At 35.8% G+C, this 26,007-nt stretch overlaps 3 protein-coding genes across 5 annotated transcripts in view; 1 reads left to right on the top strand and 2 right to left on the bottom strand.

The window, feature by feature from the left end:
- LOC117921775 (P-loop guanosine triphosphatase YjiA-like) overlaps positions 1–1,016 on the top strand; it is a 44,177-nt gene extending 43,161 nt beyond the window's left edge. Inside the window, exon 11 of the mRNA XM_034839734.1 lies at positions 668–1,016. Within this exon, the coding sequence (XP_034695625.1) occupies positions 668–811 (144 nt within the window). The 3' untranslated portion in view covers positions 812–1,016. The remainder of the gene's footprint in view (positions 1–667) is intronic.
- Positions 1,017–3,270: 2,254 nt separating this feature from the next.
- Positions 3,271–9,543, bottom strand: LOC117922593 (putative disease resistance protein RGA3). 3 transcript variants are annotated; one of them, XR_004652510.1, is made up of 3 exons: positions 8,578–9,543; positions 6,761–7,387; positions 3,271–3,549 (listed from the first exon to the last, which is right to left on the bottom strand). XR_004652510.1 is itself a non-coding variant. In XM_034840754.1 (2 exons), exon 1 carries the CDS (start codon positions 9,451–9,453, stop codon positions 8,617–8,619), a length of 837 nt encoding a protein of 278 aa, XP_034696645.1. In that variant the 5' UTR covers positions 9,454–9,543; the 3' UTR covers positions 3,271–3,549; positions 8,578–8,616. The 3 variants fall into 3 exon arrangements, 1 of the variants encoding a protein (XP_034696645.1); XR_004652509.1 differs by having other exon boundaries at positions 6,761–7,370; XM_034840754.1 differs by lacking the exon at positions 6,761–7,387.
- On the bottom strand, positions 9,543–11,336 carry LOC117921774 (putative disease resistance protein RGA3). Its single transcript, XM_034839733.1, has one exon. The coding sequence runs from the start codon at positions 11,334–11,336 to the stop codon at positions 9,543–9,545; it is 1,794 nt and encodes a 597-aa protein (XP_034695624.1).
- Positions 11,337–26,007: the final 14,671 nt, after the last annotated feature.

Below are 26,007 nucleotides of genomic sequence, written 5' to 3'. Positions count from 1 at the left end.
ATGGTGAAGGGTTTGTGGGAGGTTTCAGATTTGAGTCCCAACGCAAAAGTTTACCCATCAAAAATTGAAAAACCTTCTGTTTGGCCTATGAAATATATTGGGAGGAATTGAAAAGTAAGATATTTAGTAGTGTCCCTGTGTCCTAAAGTCTGAGAATTAAACTGATGTGACACTTAGATGCTCACGGGTTTGCACAAACCAGTGTCCATGTAATATAACTGGCGACTGTTTGAAAACCTGTGGACATTTTGAGGATTGGCATCATTGCATATGTCAATGTAATCTCGATGGATGCTAGTTCTATATCTTTAGTTATGACTCAGCCATGGCTACTCCTGGAACAGACTACCATGAAAGGCTGCATTTTGTATTGGTCCAGACATAGTGAAAACAATTTCATGTGCCTGATGATGTTTCCTTTTAAATTGTTACCTCTTGTTCATCATTTCTGTTTAGCATGTCAGATTTTCTTTATTTATTTGGTGTTATTTAGAGTTTACCTTCAACAAATGAGTTTGTTTTCTATATCCTCTAGTTTCTTACTACATTGAGTTGCCCTTAGAATTTCCATTTGAAATTACATGTTGCACTGATTGATATTTTATTCAAGTTTTGAACAATTTTATTCTCTTCCTTTTTCTTTAACATGTGAATTATTCTATAACAGGGAGTTCATGATATATTCCAAGGTTCACCTGATCGGTTATGGGGCCCAGATGAACCAAGAGTAAACAAGATCGTGTTCATAGGGAAGAACTTAGATGGAAAGGAATTAGAAAAGGGTTTTAAAGCTTGTTTACTGTCCAAATAAACTAAAGACAATCTGTGAATATCCTTTTTAATAGATATTCTCCATTAATCGGCCTGTTGCCCTGTTTTGACAGTTGAAGACTGAATAATTTTGACAAATTAATACATGCTGGAGCTCAAGGAAATCCATGTATCTTTGTGAATACCATATTTTGTTGGGTTTATGGAGAAGATTAATTAATGATATGCTATTCCGTATTCCTTCAGCCGAAGTTCCTTGTAGAACATCCATTTTGGTTTGAACAATGGATCCTTACAGCCTTCTTGTAAGCATTATAGCGTTCATTTTATTATTAGCTTTTGTGCATTTATTCATTTTATTATTATTATTATTTTTCTTTTCTCTTTGGGTAGCTGAATGTACTTGATGGTCAAAGAGTTGGGGCTTTACCAAGGATTCTCATGTTAGGGATCTTATTTTCAGGACCCTTCTGTTATCTACTGTCTATTTACTCAAGGAAGTGTGTTCCCTGAGTGAGCTCGTCAAGATGCTCTTTCAGCGTGGTTTTGAATTTTTGGGTGCCTATATAAACTGTCCATGAACTTCAGTAAGCTGGTTTTAACCTTTTAGGTGCCTATCATGGCATTTGAGCTCCCAATTGAAAAGGGAACGGTAAGAACATGTTTGGAAGGTGGGAGCATGGAATGAGAATGGAAAATCCATTTTGTTGTATTTGGATTACTAATTAGAATCAAAATGGAATGCATGGGCTGAAGAATCCTAATGATGCAATTTCCTTGAGTCTAAGAGGTCTTCTTGGTATATTTGTATCCTACAAAAACTGACAATCAGCTATGGTTCATTCAATTTTCACATTCCTTATACTGAATTCCTCCTAGTTTCTATATTTTGACCATATGTTCTACATTCATGGCAGCATTTTCTTTTTGATTTTTACCCCATTCAAGCCCCATTGAACTCGAGGTACAGATCTTAACTTTCCAACTAGCTATTCAAATTTAAGGCCATGAAATCAGCATCCAAATAAAAAAGGGAAAATATTATTGTACTCACTGCATCTTCTCCAAATATGGCATGCTCCTTTTTGGGTCCTGCAGCAAAGACTGCACCTTCAAACTACTCCATTTTTCTTTACCTTAAACTTGTAGGTTGGCAGTGCATTTGAGAGCTTGTAATGTTTACATTTTATCACAAAATTGTTGAAGGGGGATTATTAATGAATTTTTTTTAATCATAATTTTGCTCCATTTCTTACTGTTTAGATTCCTATTACTTCTTTTGATCTTATTTGTCTCAAGACAACTTTGAACTTCATCAAATTTAGCTTCGAGTTGATTCAGAGTTGTTACATTCAATGTAAGTATGCATTTAAAGTTGATAAAACTTTTGGAATCACAATTACATGAAAAAGTACTAAAAAAGCATTTGAAAATAGTTTGAAAACATGTCAAATGGGAGACTGTTCAAAAGATCAGGGACATCATTCAAAATGATTGTTCAAACGTCCTCTGTGTTTTTTTTTTAATAAGTAAAATCATTTTGATGTTTAAAGGTTTGAAACTTCCTAATTGATTATCATGGTTTTTTTTTTGATTTTTACAATTGGGAAATTATGCACATAGAATTCTAGGTTTCAAGTATAATGGATTTGTTTATAGAAAATTTATTGACTCCAAGAAAATCTTAGTGAATGAAAACTCTAAAAGAGCAATAGTCATTCTAAAAATACATTTGGTTTCAAGAATGGTCAAAGATTTCACCATGAAACTTCAATAAGGGTTTCCACCAAAGAGCATATGAAGTGATGCAGTAAGGATGTGAAAAGATAGTGCAAGTGTTGACGGTAGTGGTGGAGCTAGAGAAAGACTTAGTGATGGAGGGCCAAAATGCTACACAACATAGTGGTAGGTATGGATTTTATACACAATGCAGTCTAAAATCAAATCCCATACTTACAATAATTTTTTTTTAGTAGGTCTTAACAATTAAGTAAAACAGTGTACTTTTCTTATAATCAGTGGATTATTTTACCATTTCTCAAAATTAATGAATTATTCAATAGTTAGGAGACCACTTACGATTTTCTACACATTACAACTAAAAAGGTAAAAACAAAGTTCCTAAAAGCATATTTATTTTTTGGTGATGAATGGTTGCATGATTTTCCTTTTAGTATATTGTTAGATGATTTTTTCATATTATATTTTATATTTATTAATACAATCAATTTTTTTTTTTAATACATACATGAGATTGTTTGCTCTTAATAAATAATGTATCTAAAGGACATACTAAAAGTTATTAACAAAGAATTTAATTAGAGATTAATTCAGGGAATATTTATTCATCATTGTCCAAGTAATTTCATATGCTAGGGTTACAAAATTTTCTTTCAATATTAATTAAATAATTATTTTAACCCAATTTAACTTCAAAAAAAAAAGAATAAAAAATAAAAAATAAAAATGATAGTTTGGCCATCTTTATGCCTAAAATTATTTAAATAAGGAAAGTGGACTAATGAATTAGCATTTGAAAAAGTGATTTTGTTACAAGTAATAAATTGGTATACAACTAAACAAATAGGGAATAGATGTTTACATTAAGTGTGCTTATATTAAAAGAAAAAAAACAACAAAGGGTATTAAGGGGAGTAGATGTTACCCACTTATTGTTTTGCTTATGTATTTATTTAAGTACTCATCTGCTAAGGATGACCTGGTCTGAGTTGGCAAAGAAAGCAAACCCTGGTTGTTGGGTTGTTGTCATCCATTTTCCTGCCAATCAAATATTAATATTAATATGAATGGTATTAGCAATGTTATTAATATTATATGAACAAATAAATGATTGTCAACCATCTAATGGAATTGGATGATGCATAACAGACCTGAACTAAAACAAACAATGAGGACTCCAACCTCCCCAAGAAATGAGGGTAAAAACAAAGCTGAAGGTGAATATTTAAATCATGCTTAGTTCCTGAGTTGAGAAAAAGAAAATAGAAAAAAAGATAGAAGCAAAAGAAAGGAGCTACAAACATGACCCAGGGAACCATTATCTTCAAGATTGTCATTGCCACACACCAAGAAGAAAGACAAAAATGAAACCAAAATTGAAAAATAAAACAAAGCAATTATCAGCAAACACAATAACTGTATGAATCTTCTAAGAATAAAATTTAGAAAAATTGAAATTGAAATTGAGAAATAAATGAAATAAACTAATGCTCATATTATAAACACTTTGAGAAAAAGGAAAAAAGACTCATCCTCTTGAAGTCAACTTGGTGGTTGGGCCATTTCTATGAACTCAACTACATGATTGCAGCTACAAATGAGGACATAAGCTGAAACTTTTATGTCCATCATTCATTTCTCAATTCTGCCCAATTCATCACACAGCATGGCTGATGCCCTTGTTTCCATTGTCTTGGAGCGGTTGGCATTAGTAATCCAACAGCAGATTCAACAAGAGTTGAGACTGGTTGTGGGTGCTGAAAATGACACCCAAAAGCTCACCAACACGCTCAAGAACATCCGAGCAGTTCTTGTGGATGCAGAGAAGAGACAAGTTAAGGATGAAGCTGTAAAAATTTGGCTAAAAGATCTCAAAGGATTGGCATATGACATGGACAACGTGCTGGATGAATGGAGCTCATCAATTCTCAAAGTCCAAATTCAGGGAGTTGACAATACTATCACTCACAAGAAGAAGGTGTGCAGCTGTATCCCTTTCCCTTGTTTTCTTATTCGTGGTATCCACCTACGTCATGGCATCGCTCTTAAGATAGGAGAAATCAATAAAAGACTAGATGTGATTGCCCAGGAGAAAGATAGGTATAATTTTAATTTAATTTCAGGCATGGAAGAGCCTGAGAGACCAAAAACTACCTCTTTTATTGATGTATTAAAGGTAGAAGGTCGAGGCGAGGATAAGGATATCACAATAAGCAAATTATTGTGTGGCAGTAGTAAAAAACATTGGATCTCCATATCATCTCAATCGTAGGTTTGGGAGGTATTGGAAAGACAACTCTTGCCCAACTAGCCTACAATGATGTTAAGGTGTGTTCCCATTTTGACAAAAGGATTTGGGTATGTGTGTTAGACCCTTTTGACGCAATGAGGATTTCAAGGGCAATGCTTGAAGCACTTGAAAGAAAAACTTCTAGTCATCTCCATGAACTTGAAATTTTACAACAAGAAATTCAAAACTCTATTGCAAGAAAGAAGTTCCTCCTTGTGTTGGATGACGTGTGGAATGAAAACTAACAGATTTGGGAGCTGGTGAATTGTCTCAAGTGTGGAGCACCGGAGAGCATAATTTTGGTGACCACCTGTAAAATGGGAGTGGCTAGAATGATAGGAACTACCTACACACACCCACTGGAAGAATTGTCTAAGAAGCAATGCTGGTCACTGTTCAGTAAGATCGCTTTTTTTTGGCAAAACTAAGAAAGGTATTGAAGAATTAGAAGAAATTGGCCAAAAATTAGCAGACAAGTGCAGGGGCTTGCCTCTTGCTGCAAAAACTTTGGGGAGTCTCTTGTGTTTAAAAGAGAGGAAAGAAGACTGGGTAAATGTTTTTGAATAGTGAAGTATGGCAACTGGAAATGTTCGAAAGAGATCTTTCCCCTGCTTTATTACTGAGTTACTATGATTTGTCTTCTGCAATGAAATGTTGTTTCTCGTATTGTGCAGTGTTTCCAAAAGATCATGTCATAAAGTGGGATAATTTGATCAAGTTGTGGATGGCCCAGAGTTACCTCAGCCCTAGAAGTAAAGAGATGGAGACCATAGGTCGTGAGTACTTTGAAAGCTTAGCAATGCGCTCTCTTTTCCAAGATTTTGTAAAAGACAATGATGGAAATATAATAGTGTAAGATGCATGATATAGTGCATGACTTTGCCCAATTTTTGACAAAAAATGAATGTTTTATCATGGAGGTTGATAATGGAAAAGATCTGAGGCTAGAATCATTCTATAAAATGGGTCGTCATTCAAGTATAGTATTTTCATATAGCAGCCCCTTTCCTGTCTCTATTTTCAATATAGAGAATCTACAGACTATCTTAGTTATGTCTCGAGGCAACTTACACATTCATAAAGGGCTACCTAATATATTCCAATGTTTGCAATCTCTTAGAACATTAGAATTGGCCAACAACTCAATTGAAGAACTTCCCAGGGAGATAGCACAGCTGATACATCTCAGGTATCTTAACTTGTCGAATAATGCTTGGTTGAAAGAATTGCCAGAAGCTATGTGCAAATTATGTAATTTGCAAACCTTGACACTTAGTCGGTGTTGGCGTCTTGAGAATCTACCTCAGGGGATGGGAAAACTGATAAACTTGAGACATCTTGAAACAGACAGCACTCTTAAAAGGGTGTTTCCCAAAGGAATTGGCAGATTAAGTTCACTTCGAACATTGGCAGAGATTGCTGTTGTGGGTGATGACGGTGATGATAATTCACTCAAAGTGGGAGACCTGCAAAACTTGAACAATCTTTGTGGGCATCTTGCAATAAGTGGATTGGGTAATGCCAGGGATGCAAGGGTGGCAGAGAAAGCAGACTTAAAGAAAAAGAAGCACCTCCATATTTGAATTTCTATACAGATACGGAAGAAGCAGCAGAGGGGATGAAGATCGTGGCTAAAGCCCTACAACCCCATCAAGACCTGAAATCTTTAGGCATATACCATTACAATGACATCAAATTCCCCAATTGGTTGACCACATTGCTAACCCAATTGACAACACTTAAGCTGGAAGGTAGTATAAAGTGCACCCATTTGCCTTCCTTGGGAAAACTACCTCAGTTGGAGGGGCTTGACATTTGGGGAATGGTTTCCTTGAAGTATGTGGGTCATGAATTTTTGGGAACAACAACAATAACACAACAATTGCATTCCCAAAGTTGAAGAAACTGACGTTTGCTTTTATGGAGGCATGGAAAAAGTGGAAAGTAAAAGAAGAATACCATGTTGCAATAATGCCATGTCTCCGTTCATTGACAGTGGAGAAATGCCCCAAGCTAGAGGCCCTTGCCGGACTGCTTGCTCCGGATGACGCAGCTGTAGACTTTGTGCATCTACTATTGTCTTGCCCTAAAAAAATACCTCTGAATAGTCCACACATTTCGGTAATTACTGATTTATTTATTTTCTGTTAATTATTTGGCATCATATATTCTTCTATTTCCCCTAAAAATAGTTGAAATTGACAATGCTTTCTTGGTTAATCCATACTCTTAATCATTGAAGACCTTTTTCTCTATTTTCTTAATTTTGTCCCTGTGCTATGTAGTAATCCAACACTGGCTCCGGCTTTGATCTTCTTTTAGGGTTTTCTTGTTATGATTTTGAATAGATCAACACTGACCTTTGGGTGAAGAAATCTCCCGCCACAACCAAACCCACCGCCATGGCTGGTTACTGCCTCATCACCACCATCCCGGAAGCTGTTCTCGGCACTAATCATTGGAGACTCCGCCCCTTCACCGCCATGAATAATTCGGCATCGCCCAATCCGCCGCCGTTCGTCGCCAACCGTTGTCTTCCTCAACGTCTCTTACTCTTCAATGGAGAAGCCTGAAATTTATAGAGCCCTCCATAAACAATAAAAATGAGAGTTGGCTCTGATCCTTATTGTCTCTGGTTTATGAGAATTGAGAAGAGAGGTGATTGAGGAATTTCTCCCTAAACTCTGTTTGGCAGCTAATTTCCAGCGTGTGTTATTTTGTTTCTCCAAGGGCTGTTTTGATGGCTTGTTTTGAACATAAAGTATTTTTAAAATAGAAAAATGTTATCTAAAACAGTTATTAAACAAGGTCTTAATCTTCTCAATTAATTTTGGCTTCTATTTCACCCATCATTTCAATAGGTTTATACTAAAATTTGTGGTGTTACTTTAATCATCTTAATTAATTTTGGCCTTCAAATTCTATTTCATCAACGATTTTAATAGGGTTTTGTAGAATTTGTAATTGCGAAGAACTTCAGATCACTCCGTTCCCTAGCCCTAGATCATATAGGGTGTATGTTATCTACCTAGGCTTCTCTATATCTAATGCAACAGAATATAACATCAAAAAACCATTATAATAATTAGATATAGAGAATGTAGTAATCATACATTCAATTTGAATGTTTCTGAATCGTTTCTAATTCGATGAAGATGTCAAAAACCATTGTAGAAGTTCTCTACCCGGTACTCTTCAATTGCTCTCTTTCAAGGGTATAAGCATGAGAAAATGGTGAACTTTTCTCTTTAGAAGACAAGTAGGGTTTTTCTTTTTGAAGGCTCTTTGGAAGATGATAGAAAAAAGACTAAAATCCTATCCCTTAAGGGGTATTTATAGGTTTCTTTGTTAGGCTTAAGTGACTTGATCCTAAATTGGACTTGGGTCACCTAAACCAGTCCACTTAAGATCACATATGACCACCTAAAATCTCTTCTACACTGCTGTTGGAGCTTTTTCAAGGTATTTGATCATGTAACAAAACACTTTTAGAATAGAAAAGGTTTCAAGTTTAGATGAGGTATTTTTGTACAAAAGGATTTCATTTTTTTTTTTTTTTAAAGATTTCTCTTAATTTATTTTTAAATTTTGCAAGGTATAGATATTATAGGATAAACACTTTAGTAACATTGTAAATGTGCCAAAATGGACCTATGGATACAAGATAATAATGTTATGCAAAATGGAAAGCTACAGAAAAAGAATATTTATGGAATATATTAATGTGTGCGATTATGGATACAATGGAAATGAAAACTAAGATAAATTCTAATTACCTGTAACAAGAGTGACATGAGGTGAAGTGAGATGACCATTCAGTCGCATCTACATTTGACTTGTGGGATATGAGATATTTTGTGTCGATCCTCTCCGATATCCTTTCGATAGCGTCGTTCCAGAATAGGAGAAGATCTGATGTTCAATATCTGCAATGTTGTCCTCTGGAGCACGTGGTTCGGCAGTCCCTCCAGCTTTGGGCAGCCTCTCATAATCAAGTGATTGAGACATGGCATTATTGACCTCTCTTCTTTTTCTTTTATTTCCCATTGCTTCAATTCATCCAAACCAGAAATAGCCAATTCCTTCAGCTTTGGGAATACTGTTGATGATGATCCCAAAAACTCACTACCTATGTATTTCACACCGTACATTTTCCATATCCCCAGCTCCTCGAGGACAGGCAGTTGCCCCAAAGGAGGCAAACATGGACATCTTTCGCAAAACTTGAGGTTAAGTATTTTCAGTTGAGCTAATGATGAACCCATCATCCAATTGGGCCACTCTCTGTCACCATAATAATATATATGTAGAGCTTTCAAGTTTGGATGGGGTTGTAAAGCTTCAGCCACACCCTTGGTCCCCTCCTCTCTATCAAATCCCAATGTCAAATCTTGGAGGTGTACCTTATTCTTCAATTCTGCTTTTTCTGCCTCCCCTGCATCTTTCACTTCATCCAACCCTTGAATGGAAAGATCTCCTCTTAGGTTGTTCAAGTTTCTCAGGTCTCCTATTTGGCCTTCATCATTGCCATGACTACTCACAATGAAAACATTCAGTGTCTGAAGAGAGCTTAATCTTCCAATTCCTTTTGGCAAGCCCTTATTATTAAGAAAAGAATTTTCAAGATGCCTCAAATTAATTAGTTTACCCATTGCCTGTGGTAGTTTCGGAAGACTGGAACATCCTTGAATATTTAAGGTTTGCAAATTATATAAATCATAAATTGTTTCAGGCAACTTCTTCAATTTCTACAAAATGATAGATTAAGGAATCTTAAATGTATCAATTTTCCTACCTCCTTAGGAAGTTCCTCAATCAACTGATTGCTGCTCAAATCCAATGCCCTGAGACATGTCAAATGCCTTAACAAATTAGGTAAGGCTACAAGAGCACTTGACTTGAATGCTTCCTTAGCCAAGAGGGTGTGTAGATTCTTCATGTTATAAGTGGAGACGAAATTAGGGATACTCTCTCGGACAACTAAGGTGATATGACGAATCTTTTTGAAGGATAAATCTATTCTCTCCATTTGTTGGTTGTCAACCTCCACAATAAAGCATTCATTCTGAGTCAAAAATTGAGCAAAATCATGCACTATATCATGCATCTTACAACGTATTATATTACCATCAGTATCTTTTTCAAAATCTTGGAAGAAAGACCGAGCAGCTAAATATTCAAAGTACGTTCTCCCAACCATCTCCATCTCTTTACTCCCATCAGATTTGAGATAGCTTTGTGCCATCCACAACTTGATCAGCTCATCTCTCTCAATAACCGAGTCTTTTGGAAAAACAGCACAAAATGAGAAGCAGCGTTGAATTGCAGGGGGCAGATCATAATAACTCAACAACAAAGCAGGGGAAATATCTCTCTCAAACTCATCTAGCTGCCATACTTCACTATTCAATACGTACTTCCATTCTTCCTCGCTATTTTTTATGCGCAAGAGGTTCCCTAAAGTTTTTATAGCGAGGGGCAAGCCCTTGCATTTGTCTGCTATTTTCTCACCAATTTCTTTTAATTCTTCCTCTTTCTCCCAAGTACTCCTTTCAGAGAAAGCTATTTGATGGAATAATGCCCGAGATTGCTCCAAAGACAGCTCCCCCAAGGGATGCTTGTACGTAGTTCTCATCATCTTAACAACACTCTCTTTGCGTGTGGTCGCCAGAATTCTACTCCCTGCTGCTCCGCAGTGGAGGGTGTTCTTCAGTTGTTCCCACAATTGATTGTCTTCAGTCCACACATCATCTAGCACAAGAAGGAACTTCTTTCCAGAGACACACGTTTGAACTTTTTGTTGTAAAGCTTCCAAATTATGGAGATTAGGAGACGCTTTCTGGATGATTTCAACAATATCCCTAAAAATTCTGGCTGGCTCAAAAGGATCAGAGACACAGACCCATATTCTTTCATCAAAATGGGCCTTCACCTGTCGGTGGTTGTAGGCTAGTCGAGCAAGAGTTGTTTTGCCCATGCCTCCCGTCCCAAATATGGAGACGATGTAGAGGCCAGATTTCTCTTGACGCATCTTACCCAACAAATGGTCTAATATGATTTTTTCATCCATATCCCGACCGTACACCTCTGAAATATCAATTGCAGAGGTAGTTATAAGTCGCTGTGGTCGCTCCTCACTCCTACTAGAGACAAAATTAAAATCGGTCCGTTCACTTGCAACTTGCTTGAAACGGATGAATGGGGAGGGCATACAGAAGCTTACCTTCGTCTTAGACGTGGAAGCATTTTCAACTCCCTCCATCTGGAATTGAAAAATAGCAATGCTCCACTCATCCAGCACGTCCATCATTTCGTAGGCCATGTCTTTGAGCCTCTCCAACCAACCTTGGACAGATTTTTCCTTCACTTTTCTCCTCTCGGCATCTTCAAGAACATCTCGGACGGAGCGGAGTGTGCTTTTGAGACTTTGAATTTCTGATTCAACACCCGGAACCAGAGAAACTTGTTCATGAATCTGCTGTTCAACAACCGAAGTTAAGCGTTCCAGCACAATAGAAACGAGGGCATCAGCCATGGGGAGGGTGAAGAAGGTGGGATTGATGAATGAAGAGGAATGGAGATACGATCTGCAGGTTTAGTGAGTTCAATACTTTAATTATGGTCTATACTTTTGTAGGACGGTGGTGGGGCACCATACTTAAATTTTCCTTCTATATTAAATTTTTGACGCGGCTCTACCGGCAACATGCCCCACTGACCTCAGTTTTTTTGCCTTATTTTGGAATATTCTGTAAATATTTTAAATATTATGTAACTATTTCATCTATCTATCACTCAGTGACACACCAAAAAGTCAAAGGTATCTAACTATTTATTTCAACCTTTCCTTCAATAATCCTGTCTCTAGGTGGTTTATTTTTAAATTTTTTATGATTTATTATAAATTTTTATTGAGTGTAAAAAATCAAAATATTTAATTTTATTTTTAAAAAATATATTAATTTTTTATCTTTTAATATTTAATAGAAATAAAATATTAAAAAAAACTATGTGATTTACGCTAACATATCAACAAACAACACTCTATATATATATATATTGAAAAAGTTCTCATTACTTCTTAATCGTCAGCTAAAGAACTCTGTTTATGATACTGTGTGTGATTGTGACATTGGAGCAACATAACCAGAGTTATTTGGTTCACCATTAGAAGGCAACAAAACCTTCTTCAAAACATATACATATATTTATCTTCAAGTGAATATTCAGCTTTGATATAGCCTTAATTTAATTACTTATAGCTCCTTACAATGAGACTAATTAGTAATTGGTTCCAAATCTCCATTCACCATGGTTGATAAATTTAACAAAATAATTCATTGTTCTTATTAAACATGCACAATTCATTTTTCACAAGTAAGGAGCAACTTATTAGTGCAACAGTTAAGCAAAACAAAACATAGTCCGTCGATTTAAAAATAGTAATTCACATGTCAAGAGAAAAAAAATAATTTGCCACTCTTTTCCCTTCTCTAGCATTTTCCATCCCCCTATAATTTACCAAGCACATTCGCGTATAAACTATATATATATGAAATAAGGAAAAGGAGGTAGAAGAACAAAATGATTAGTAATATAAGGAAAATGAGTTTGTTGATACCTAAACTCTTACATCTCACAATTCAGTTCTGGACTTCCATTATTGAGAAGTTCAGAGCATTTTTTGTTGTTCTACTTTACTTTTTTCTTTGCATATAGGTAGTTAATCAAACTTGGATATCTGTCCATGTTTGGAACTTAGAGTGATTTATAGAGCTTTAATTGGAAGTATATAGTAATTTATTTTTATATTTCTTTTTCCTAAATCCTAAATGAATTAAAAATGATGTAAAATTGTACTTTTATGCAAGTTCTCACCATTTTTTTTAAGATAGGTTAAGATAATAACATTTTTTTTGTTTATTTTAAGGGGGCAACACCCCTTGGATTCCTTTTTTTTTTTTTTTTTTTTTTTTTTTAATCGAGTTTGCTCCTATTGTATTTGATTATTGTATTCTTAAGTGTTAGTACACTTTGTATATATAAGAATCACAATGATCACTGAATAACATTAAAAATATCGTTTTTTCTTTATTTCCACTCGTGTGTGTGGTTCAAGGATAAAAATATCAATAATCACGGATATATCGATACTTCGATTTTACGGATATATCGGTAAATATTTTGGGAAAAGCCTTTCGGTAGACCTAAAATTGTTAAAAACTCATGGAAATACAAGAAAAACCTCATAACAATGTAATTAGAAGTAGAATAGACATTTTAAAGTTGTTTTATTGAAGAATTTGATATATGTATGATATAATTTGCGATATTAGATGTAATTATATATGTCGATCTATAAGAAATGTTAATTTTGTAATTGTACACTCATTATAAAGTTACATAAAATACCTCATTTCATTAAATATCAATAATTTGTACACATTACATTGTAATGTCCCTTTAGTACCAAAATGAGGATCGATATGGTTCAATGGAATTGGTAGATGAAGAAACCTCGTCTTGCTGTTTGAGACAATATTGGTACCAACTCAATGAGCCTTGATAATATTGGTTAAAAATTCTAACATGCCATGCATATATCTCTTGAGTCATGTCCAGTGCCTCTACATGGATAGGATACTCAAGGTTCATCCATGTGTTAATGTCAAATCCTTATTCCATATAATATGAAACTTGGTATGACATTTGTGCGAAAGGGGAGTAACTCAACATACCATACTCTTCATCGGCTGAACTTGAAGGTTGACCGTAACTCATCACATAAGGAGGGTAGACATTAGCCTCATTTGAGGAGTCACTAAATTAAGTCCCTATACTCATAGATTCAAAACTCCTTGAAAGTAACTCCTAGTTATATGGTTCCATTATTCGTTCTCTTCCTCTATAGGGCTGCCTAATAGCTCCTATGCCTAGACCAACTCTTCTAGAGCCATGGTCTTCATCATGTGTGCAGTGTGTGAAATCATTTTCACAGGTAAATTGACTCATTGGATATTGACTTTGTTGACTTTCCCAAATATCTCCTCCCGCATTATCACCTCAATCATCAGTTCGACCTCTTGAACCATCGTAACTAAAAGCAAAAGTACTTGCAACACTAAGTCTACTACTATGGCCAACACTTGTGGAGTCAACCTCTTAATGGGAATTCAATGCTGCCTAAAATGAATCCTCAGTATTTTTGCTAAAACTTTCAAAGTGAACTTCTTTGGATAACACACATTCAACATTAACTTTAAATTCTCGAGCATGAGAGGCAATTTGTGGATCAAGATTTCCAACATCATCATCCAAGTGTATAGGCCTAACCCATTGGAACAACTAATTATCTTATTCTTCACCCACCTTGGTTGAAATTTCAAGAAGATCAAAGTAATATTTTTTAGCAACTCGATCATTTTCTGCCTCCATATCGCGTAACTTTAGCCTCATATTATAGTAACAAAAAACTAATTGCTCCAGTCGAGGGTAAGCCAAATGATTTTGTTGCTTTTTGTGGATGAGAGCGAACATGCTCCAATTTTTCTCACAGGTAGAAGATGACATAGTTTGTGAGAGAACTTTGATGACTAACTTTCTCAATGTAGGTATTTAATTCCCATACATGAACCACCATTCAGCTGCAACCAATTTCATAATTATATAAATACTTATGTGGTGAATTTACAATAATGATAATCAATTTTTCCTATAAATACTCACTGGGCACCATGGTTGACCTTGCTACAATTGTCGCTTGACCACCGAATCCTGTTTTTGCATCTAAAAAAAGCACAAGTTATATATTCAACATTTAATTTGTTAATATCATATTTGTTAGTAAACGTTCAAATAAATTGATGAATGAAATTATTGTTTTATTGACAAAAATAACAGTTTTCTATTTACCTCATTTCCACATTGACCAAGAGATTTGGTAGTTGGGTTTAATTTTGCAAAAACGTCATAAACCGCTTGAAGTAGTTTTGGATCACTACCAACTCCACGTCTATATTGAAATATTGGATTCAAGAAGTATGCTACAATAAAATTAATTAGATTTAGTATTTTGTTAAAGAAAATTAAATACAGAGTAAAAACTTATAAAGATAGATAGTACTTAAGTACCTGCTACATGAAGTGGATGTTTTAGTATTTTCTCCCAATGATCTTTTATTATTTTGAAAATCCAATCTCTAGCTCCTTGACGAATAAGGTTCTCTTTCATCACTTGCATAAGCTTGTACACAAACAACATTATGGTAACAACTTCAGAATCCATAAGTCGAAGCACCACGTATAATGGCTCATATAATGAAACTATATTTGCCACTTTGTCCCAATACGCATGGTCAAACAATAATTGCTCCAAATCTCGTCCAATTTTTGTCTGATTGAGCTTGTGTTGTGCCCATTCATCACTTATAAACAATTTTTTCAAATCAACCATTTTTTTAAGAAGATTATCAAGAGCAATATAATTGGTAGCAAACCTTGTAGCTCCTTGTCGAACAATGTCTCCACCACAATACTTTCTCATTTGTGCAAGTAACCAACTATGGTTGTAAATGAAGTTGGTTATCTTGCGAGCATTGTTTATCATATCTGTAACACTGGGTCTTTTACCAATGTCTTCAAAGATTAAGTTGATGCAATATGCCGCACACGGAGTCCAATATAAGTTAAACTTCTTCATCAATAGTTTCCCTACTTTCACAAACGCCGACCCATTATCTGTGACAATTTGGACCACATTTTATTGACCGACTTCTTTAATAACAGTCTTCAATAGCTCATATATATACTTGTGGTCTTTGATATTGTTCGATGCATCAACTGACTTAAGGAACACCGTGGTCCCTTTTGAATAAACCATGAAATTAATAATACTTGATTTCATGGGCCTTGTCCATCCATCTAACATTATTGTGCACCCATATGTCTTCCATTTTTCTTTTTGTTGGTTCACATAAGCTTCCGTTTCTTTGTAGTCCATTTCCAAGTACTTGTTCTTTATTTCATATGGAGATGAAGGTTCAATTCCCATTCTTGCAATTCATATATAACAAATATTTAAAACATGTGACAAAAGACTATACTTACTAAAAGTCTCAAACAATATAACAATTCAAAAATTAGTAATTACCTGCTTCTTGTGCACCAATAATCACATTCTACTACTAATCTCCTCACCAAAGTCTTCATCTTCCCAGCCAAACAAATCTTCATTAACATTTTCGCTTCCCATATTCATTTCCCCTTCCATTTCTTCTCTAACATGTTCCGAACATTTTCTACACTTTTTAGCATTTCTATATCCACCAACATGATGTTGTTTGTGTCTATATATGCCTCATTTGTTACTTTATCACAAAAAATGAATATGATGGTGTTCAAATCTTTTTCATTAAGCAAACGAGCATACTTCCATCTGAAATCTCTTATTCCACTTGCACTAGAGTCCAATTGAGTTTTACTCTCATTATCCATCTTGCAAACAAATTATCTATACTATAATAAAATAATTATAATTAAATTTAGAAAATAAAAAATTGAAAATAAAAAAATAAATATGCATATCATATTAACAAAAAATATACACATGAGAGTGTTTTTTATTTGTTTATTTTTATTTAGTAAACTTTTCATGTCAAAATACAATATTTATTAAAAAAAAAAGATGTCAATGAGAGTTATGAGACAAGAACGGAAAAAAATGCAGAAAAGTGAAGACAAGGGAAAAATGCCAAGGTCTTGGAAAGGTACATTTATTTTTCCTCATTTTCTCATATTTTCTTCTATTTTTCCTCATCTTCTTCGTCTTTTTCGCTTATTCATAGCACAGTAGAGGCTAAGGCAAATTTTAAGAGTGTTGTTGGGTTGAAAACAACCAGAAAAGGGGGTTGAAATGAAAAAACAAAGCCAAAACGACATCGTTTTGGCCTGTTTTTATTTTTTTTATTTTTAAAGAATAGGCTCCAAAACATCATTGTTTTGGCCTGTTCTTTTTAAAATAAAAGGAGCCAAAGCGATGCCGTTTTGGTTTTTTTTTTTTTTTTTTTAAGACAACAAGAACCAAAACAACGTCATTTTGACCATTTTTTTTAAAAAAAAATTAAAGGTCCAAAACAACATCATTTTGGACCTTATTCTTTTAAAAGAACAGACCAAACAACATCATTTTGGTCTCAAAAAAAAAAAAAAAAAAGGGCTTCTCTTCTACCATCTACAACTCGTCGTCAGAGAAGAAAATCGAAGAAGAAGAAGAATAAGAAGAAGAAGAAGGAGATAGTGGACCGCGTCGTGTCTTGCCGGAGGTGAGCACCCTGTGCGCCTAAGCGTTGCTTTCATGAAGGGGGTGTCGCCCGCTTTTAGGTGAGACAATCGGAGGGTCACATCGTACCGTTTAGAGCTTAGGTGCGCCTTTCACAACTATGCGTAGGATTGAGGAAGGTTATAAGGAAATGATGAGATGTTTTAAAAAATAAGATTTCCTATGTTTTGGGCAATAGAAGAATGGTAAGATTTTGGAAGGACATTTGGTGTGGGGACACCCATTTGAGGACCTCTTTCCCCTCTTTGTTCACTATAGCCACTTCAAAGGAGGCTTGGGTATGTGATGATTGAGAACAAACTAAATTTAGGGGGTGTTGGAACCCCCGTTTTGTAAGAAATTTCCAAGATTGGGAGTTAGGTTGTATTGAAGCACTCCTTTTGTGTTTGCATGGTAAATCAGTGAGTAGGGAGGTGGATGAGAAGGTGGTGTATATGACTACTAAGGGAGGCTAGATTTCAGTTAAATATTTCTATGATAAAATGGTTTAGAGGGGTTCAGATTGTTTCTGTGCAAGACTTATTTGGAATTCTTGGGCTCTAATAAAAGTGATTATTTTTAGGGAAACAACTTGGAAAGGGATTCTAACTAAGGACAACTCGAAGAAGATAGGTTGGACTTTGGTGAACAGATGTTTTCTATGCAAAGACGAGGAGGAATCTTGCAATCACATCCTTCTTCACTGTTCTAAGGCAAGTTTGTGATAGCAGTTGGTCATCTCCTTATTTGGAGTGGTTTAGGTGTTTCATACCTCAATCCAAGCAATGATACTTAGTTAGCATAGCTGGATCCATTAGGAAGAGGAGAAATAAGGCGTGGAATGCTGCTCCTCTTTATTTGTTTTGGATTATTTGGAAAGAGCGAAATGGAAGGGTTTTTTATAATGAGCTTTTAGATCTAGAACTAGAATTCTATTTTCTATGTAACTTTTTAGAATGGACCAAAGGGGGTTTAGGGCAAGAGTCATTCTCTACGATTGATTTTATCAATAAGAGGAGGGTTTTTGTGTTTTTTTTATTTGGTATGCACATGTATATTTCCTGTGTACTTGGTGTAGCCTTTTTTGGTTCTTTAAAATACCTATTGCTCTTTTGCCCATAAAAATAATAAATCTATATTATTACCTAGTAAATGTAACCGGACGAAAGGAAGTAGGGTGCTTTATTTCCATTTTGAAATCATGCAACCTTATAAAGATTAGGATGCTTTTAAATAGATAACTTCAACTTTTTAACAACCTTCACTGAAACAGTGTTCTGGCTGCTGCTGACATCAAGAATAATATTACACATCTTACTATGACAAAAGACTCCAACACAAAAAGAATTGTCTTCTCCAACTTTCTTAAACCTTCAGCATTTCGTTGCTCATTACAAAGCCAATGACTCCCCTTACACTGGAAGAATATCGTTTTGTCCTATTCATTATGATATTCATTACGTTCGCCTGTCGTTGTTCCTTATCTTCATCTTAAAAATTGTATTTATGTCTCCCTTTGTTGTGGATATGGATAAGTAGTGTCTTCCTTTGTTGCACAAGCAAATGATCAAATCTGTAATTTGCTACTTTGTTTTAAGGAACTTGAAGCAGTGTTGTTTGACATTCCAAGCTTGTTATTTCCTTCCATTTTCCACTCCTAATCAACATCAATATTCATGTCACTGATGACAGTCCCCAGTTGATTTTGTTTCCACTGAACAACACTTTTATTAGTCTTTGGCTCATCATTTAGGTTTCCAGATATGGCTTTCTTTCACTGAACTTCAAACCTTTTTTTTGTTTTTTGCCATCAATGCATATTCTCAAGTATCTTCTAGGTTGACATGGACCACCCCATTTCATCTCAAATGGTTGGATTGGGACCCATTGGTAGTAAGATGTCATTTATTCATTACTTCATTAAACCAAACTATATAAAAAGATAGTCAAACCTGGAGGTTCGCTCCACTACTTTCATGCCTCTTTATTTGTATGAATGGAAATTCTTATAACTCCATCATATGATCTAGCGCCTAGAATTGCATCATCATATTTGTCTTCGTGCATTCCATTCAATGTGCTAATTTAGAACTTGTGTTGCTTCTCAATTCTCTTCGGTTTTTTTTTATTTTTTTATTTTTATTTATTTATGAGAACTTCTCAATTCTCTTCTTAAGCTTCATAAACAATACATTTCTCTTGTCAATCGGGTTTCCTCTAAAATAATTCTCCAAACTTGCCTAATCCTATAATCCTTTTTTTATTAGTCAGCAACAACTATTCAAATGGTAATTCATTACGAATTTGAAAGTAAAATGAGGATGAGGCTTCTTCAAGAAGCTAAAGAAGGATTACAAAAGCAAAAAAAAAAGCAATCGCCATAAAATCTAAAGAGCATACACCTCGTGGTGGCATAGCATCTCTACAAAAAAACTCTAATTGTCTTTGTCCTTATTTGACCAATTGATTCGCAACTAATTAGCCAAATGAGATCCTAGAAAAATAGCTATTCAAACCACTATTGATATTGATAATTTTGCAGAACCAACCATTGAACTCACATGGATCTCTATTTCTGTGTGATGCCCACATTATAAGAATTGATGAATCACCTTCAATCAAGTTATTAGTAATCATGAATTTGCTTGAAGAATGAAGTCTAAGGGCATCTAGGGCGGTTGTTGATCATGTTTGTTGTGGGTCTGCTCTGCTTGGGTTGGCATGACACCCTTCTTTGATGGTAGTAGTTCGGCATATAGATTTTGCTTGAAGCAAGCTTTTCAACAATGTAAGGGTTTGTTCTTTTATGGCTAACCAGATTGTTGTAGGTCTAAAGAAGGCTCTAACCTCTTAGCCATTATGATCCCTTAGAACACCATCAATCTCCAACTGCAAATGCTAATCTCTCTTCCTATTCATTTTGCTCCATGTTATCTCTATGTTTGGTACGGTGAAAGGGATTTCCTTCCTTTACAATCATAATGCCTTGCATAATCTTTGTATGATTTAAAACCACGACGATAGTTTTAAGACAACTAAACTTTTTTCCGTCCATTTTTTTAATAAGTGAAAAGGTAAATAGTATAAATATCAAATGAGGATGCTATACACCAAGATATACAGGATGTATAGAAAGGGTGCCAAAATGCACAACTTTAAAGGGAGATGTAGACCCTCAATTTTGTCCTCCTAGCACATGTCCTATTAGATACTTGTTCGATACTTTACAGTTAGCTCCTTGGTGGCCCATATCTACTCACGCTACTTACCTTTCTTGAGCCGCCTTGGAAACTCTGGTTAAGGGATTGCCTAACCCCTTTATTGTGACCCTTGGCAGTTTTGATTTAGACTTAAGCTTTCCATTCCTTTTAGGATAGTTCTTAAGCATGTTTAGGTCACTTAGACAATATCCCAATCACTTTAAGACACTTAGTTCATTAGACACCACTAGGCCCCAACCCATTTAGTCCATTCATTGACTCACTTTCTTAGATGGTTGCATGATTGCATGACCTACATGACTTGTGTGACTTATATGGATTTCTTTATCATTTTTATTTTATTTTATTTTATCTTATTACAAGTTTTCTAAATCATATTTCTTGGCTTTTGGGCATGAGGAAACGAGCCGCCATCTATTTGGAAGGAGAATCAACAGAATTTTGAAAAAAAGGAGATTTTGTTTTTTAGAAGGATAGCACATATATTATTTCTATGGGGGAATCGGTTATAAAAGGGAAGAAAATAAGAAAGGAAAGTAGATTTAAAAAAGGAAGAAAGGAAAGGATTTTCCTTCAGTAGATTTGGAAGGTCTCTTTTGGAAGGTTGATAAATATACTTGAGAAAGGATGCTGAGAAGGGGTAGAGAGAGGTTTTCAAAGGAAGAGGAAGGAAGCACTAAAAAGACCAGTGGGAAAAATCTGAGAATACAAAAACCAGTGGAGATTTTCTCACCGGAAGGAAGTGTTTCTAGGTATATTTACTGTAGACCCCTTCTTGATTCCGATTATCCTTTTTGATGTATGAATTTTCGTTGGATTTTAAGTCTCGTTTGGATGCCAGGGGGTGGAATGACAAAGGTCATATGTTTGTCTACGTTGGTACTTGATTGCTTCTATAGATGTTGTTGATTTGTCTCTTTGAAGTTCTCTAATTTTGATTTAGGGTTGAAAGGTTCTATTTTTTTAAATTTCTTGTGCATTACATGAGAACTATGGCTGTACTTGTTTGCTGGAATCTGCTCGTACTTCTCTCACCATTCCAAGCCCATTGACAAAGCAATGGAATGTGGCTTGACTTGGTTATTCTTTTTTTTTTTTTTTCTATCTCTACTCTGTTTTCTGGAGGTCTTTCTCTTTGTGTTCGTTTCTTCCTTTTTTTTTTCTTTTTCTAGTTTCTTTTTTTTGGGGTACCCTGTCTCCGTTGGGCAGCAATTTCTGGAACTCTTGGAATGGGAAGAATTGAGTTTGTCTTGGGGAGCAAAAGAAAACTGAAATGTCTGGATACAGGGTTGAATCCCAATTCTCTGATCTTCTGAATCTATGTCGTGACCATGGCATGTTATTGGCTTTCATTGATTAAGTGCTGACAATCCTTCAAACTTGCGGCTTGGAGCAAGTCACTGATTGCATCCTTCGGGTTCTCTGTTTCTACTGGAGTCATTAGTAAAAAGGAAGATGAGGAGCAGAGATCATATTTATTTTTTTATGTTGTGATGTGATCATCATTCTATTGTCACATTGCCCATTTCATTTTTGAGAATCAGATTCAATCTGGATTAACGACATACACATTGACAGAATGACGCTACTGTGGCAAAGTTGTTGATTTCATTGATGGTATTCTATTGGATAGGCCAGACCCCTATGATCCAGTTCTGGTGCATTGTTTGTGCGGGCAAGAACTAGAAATCAATTAGAAACGCCCTTGTAACAACCAGAAATTGATTCTAAAACCGAAGCAGTCATGAATGGCATTTTCAAGACGTCGCTCCTAATTCTAGAAAGCTTTCCAGATCAGTAAGAGACTTCAGGATGGGAATTAAAGAACTTCCCATTCGATACTTTGTTTTAAACAGATTGGTGTCTGCTCACTTTGAAAAACATTACTTGCTGAGAATGCCGATTCGATGAATTTGAGTTTACCTGGAGCTGCTGAAGCTTTTGGACACCATGAAGCTTTGACCACCAGACTTAAGCATATTTTTAAAATGTATACAGATGGACCCGGGATTCTCTTTGGGCTGGTGAAAAAGGCGGAGGATGTAGGAGCTTCGGAGGTGATCTTTCTCTTGGAGAAAACTCAATATGGGACTTCTTCCATCATCTCTTCTGAAATGGCAGATTGGTAAGGCCCTGCTTTGTACTGTTTCAATGACTCTGTTTCCAGTCCGCAAGATCTTTATGCAATCTCACAGATTGGTCAAGAAAACAAGCTAGAGAAGCCATTTGCTATTGGAAGATTTGGGCTGATTATGTTTATCATCCTACAGACATACCAACCTTTGTTTCTGAGGAAAACATTATTATGTTTGATCCTCATACCTATAATTTGCCTTGGAACCTCTCCATCCCACTCTGGTTTAAGAATTAGATATGTTGGAAGAAGGATTCTAGAACAATTTCCAAATCGGTTCTCTCAATTCCTACACTTTGGTTGTGAATTGCAGAATCCCTGCCTGGCTGCTTGCCATTAATTTGCCTCTCAGACTAAGATCATCTATAGGATGGTATATCAGAAATAATTGAGGTACTTTGAAAAGTGGGAATCAACTTTTGGGTACCTCCAAAAGATTTAAGAATCAGCTTCATTAATACAAGCCTCAGAAGTAGTTTGTTGGAAATGCACTTAAGCTCCATGAGCAGACCCGTAAGTTCCAGCCATGTCTTTGATCGAGTCAGTAAGCTGCTCTCCCTCAAGGTTCGAACCAGATAAAGGCAACTGGAGTTACGACTGGTTACACTTTAACTCCTTCACGGCCTATACAGTTGGAATTGCAGATGATATGCATTCTGTCATCGACTATATATCGATATGCAAGTGCTCACATTGATAGTATCACTACAAAATACTCCGAAATAGTCGAAACAAAAGTTATCCAAGAAAAGATGGCAAACTGCAATGAGAGTCTATTGAAGATCTCAGATATGACCGGTTTGCTGAATTCAATAAAGATGGCAAACAACTTGATTCCAATGTTCACCTCAAGCACGTCCGTGATGGTCATGTTGCTGCATATGTGGTGATTTTGATGGAGGACAGTGAGCCCATTGGTGAGAAATCCTTTTATAACTTCTCAGAATGTTTGGGAAGCATCTATGCTGTTCAAATGAACTTCCCGAGAAGTGCTTGTGTAACTTGCTAAGCTGGCTGCCTGAGTTGAACCACTGTGATATCAGTGGGGGAAAGAAACAACAAGGGCTTAATGAAGAGACTGTACCCCGGAAGTTCAGAACTGGAAGTTATGCGTGACGTTGTTCAAGATTTACAATCCGAAAGGCTTCCTACATGGCCAGAATACAGAGAATGGTTGGTTTGGGATTGAAAAGAAGATGACCATTATTCACCAGCTTCATCCAATTTTGGAGACTTTCATGACAAGATTTCAGGATTGAAGCTGGTCATGTCTGTTCTTCAAAACAAATTCCGTTGCCTGCCAAAAGAGGGCTCATTTCTCATGTCATAAAAAATGCTCATGTCCTTGAGGAAATTCGTGAGATAAATGTGATTAGAGTTTGCTAGCAAAAACTCATTTTAGTCCAAGAATTTATGAAGGATATTTTCCAATGACAGTCTTTTGAATCACCTTGGCTCAGAGTATGACCCCTTGCCCAATGAACAGAATGCTAACGGTCTTTGTTACTATTTCTAAACTGGTCCTTTATGTGAAATGACCAGCCATGATGCGAGACCTATTATTGGATTGATTTGGTCATGAAAGACGAAGTGTTGCACTCACTAGCTTGGTTGATTGCCATCAATACTGGTAAGATTTACAGCGTTCATATAAGCTTTAAAGAGTCTTTGAAACAGTAGCAATGTCGGATGAATATTCCAGCAACCACAACTTATTTGCAGCCTTATGTGCATCCTCATCGAGAAGTTACCAACCATGCTGATTATCTTCGAGTTCCTCACCAGATGGGGGTCCTAAATCAACTTTTGGGAAATTCTGGTTCTGCATTAACCCATCAGCAGATCCGTGAAATGCTAGTGGTGCTAATGGTGAAGATGATATTCCATCTAATAATCAAAATTGTCTAGTTCCAAAAGATCTATTAATCTCAGATGATACAATACTTGAAACAGTTCAAACAGAACCTGTAGTTGTGGCTGCTACTGTTGCATCTGGTGCTGGCAGTAAAGATTTCATCCTTGAATCTGAAAGAAGGACAAGACATGATAACCTTTAGTTCCTCGAACAGGGTTCCAGAAACACAATGGATTGAATCAGTCAAAATTCGAACCATTATATCTCCCTCCTCTGCTTTGTGCCACATCGAAGAATCTAAAATGCCATGTCCGCCTATATAAGCTCTAAAAGATTGAGAACAGGACTAATATTGAACACATGGCAGCAAGGTATTTACGATTTTGTAAGTGAAGCTATAGGAATTGGTTTGTTTATCCTATTGGTAATATAAGAGTCCAGAATTCAATTAAATGCCTGGTGGGAAGATTCAAATGAAAAAGTACGTGGTTCCTCTGAATGTCGTGAAAAATTAGTCCAGTTGATAAGCACAGTTTTCCATAATACGTCATCTACTTCAGAATAGCAATATATAGCCAGCTTTGTCAAGGTGACATGCCAATGGTGAAGAGATTTGCTGCATCAAATCTGGGAAAGTTTGCTGCTACTGTTGAAGCTGCTCATTCAAAGGCTGACATCATGTCAATATTTGAGGATCTGATACAGGATGATCAAGATTCTGTTAGGTTATTGGCTGTATAAAGTTGCACAATATTTTCGTAAAGAACTATCAGATTGGGAGATTTGATTGCATTATAACAGACCAAAAAAACTGTTAAAAGATTTGATGGCAGAGTTCAAAACAGAATCTGGATGCATGTCGTTTAATCAGAACTTAATTAGCATGTTTGTGGATGAGGGTCATGCTTCGGAGAAAACTTTTGATCAAAGTTAGACAACAAGTAAACATTGCACAAACTTCCTCCCTCACTACCAGCAGAGAAGTTGATAGTCAAGAGCACAGAAGTGATGCACCTGAACCAGTTGATAAGACTGCTGCACCATTGCAGCTCTCAGCTTCACTAAGTTCATCTTCTTTGGGTGTTGTACAGGCTGGCCAGCAAGATGGAAGAACACCAGAAACATCAGAGTGTAAATCTTCATTGGGGCATCCTAGAGCAGTTTTAGCAGCAAATAAACTTCATTTGGGGCAACAGCTAATGCCAATAGAACCCTGAAGAGGACTCTTGGCCGCCTTGCCACACATCATACTCCCAATGTTTCTTTTTCTTCTTTTTTGTGATCTTATACATTTTAAATTTGGATTTCAATTTTTATTTTATTTTATTAAAACAATTTCAGTTTTCTTCAAATTCCATCCTTAGGGATTTCTAGGCATAAAATTTAGATTTCAACAATCTTTTGCTGCCACTTTCCTTCAGGCATGCATTTTCACTATTTTCTTTTATTTTCAACTATTTTCATGGTTTTCTCGATTTCAACAAGCATGAATAAACTTTATGATTCCAAATAATGGAATTCGTAGAATCAATTCATGCAAAATTAATTAGGGCTTTGGTGGGGGCCTGTCATTCATGATATTCTCATCAATATTGTTTGCTTGATATTTGATTGATTGTGACTCCTCTTTGTGGCATTGAGATTATTTCGCACTTGTTATGTTTCCCATAGAGGAGTATT

Source organism: Vitis riparia, chromosome 9, assembly GCF_004353265.1.
Source record: "Vitis riparia cultivar Riparia Gloire de Montpellier isolate 1030 chromosome 9, EGFV_Vit.rip_1.0, whole genome shotgun sequence".
Taxonomy (NCBI): Eukaryota; Viridiplantae; Streptophyta; class Magnoliopsida; order Vitales; family Vitaceae; genus Vitis; species Vitis riparia.
Note: the sequence above shows the minus strand (reverse complement) of the source record. Positions and strands in the feature narration are given on the sequence as shown.

What these genes read in the sequence shown, in the direction of transcription:
- LOC117922593 (XM_034840754.1), bottom strand. Translation starts at nt 9,453, where the DNA reads ATGGGTAAACTAATTAATTTGAGGCATCTTGAAAATTCTTTTCTTAAT.
- LOC117921774 (XM_034839733.1), bottom strand. Translation starts at nt 11,336, where the DNA reads ATGGCTGATGCCCTCGTTTCTATTGTGCTGGAACGCTTAACTTCGGTT.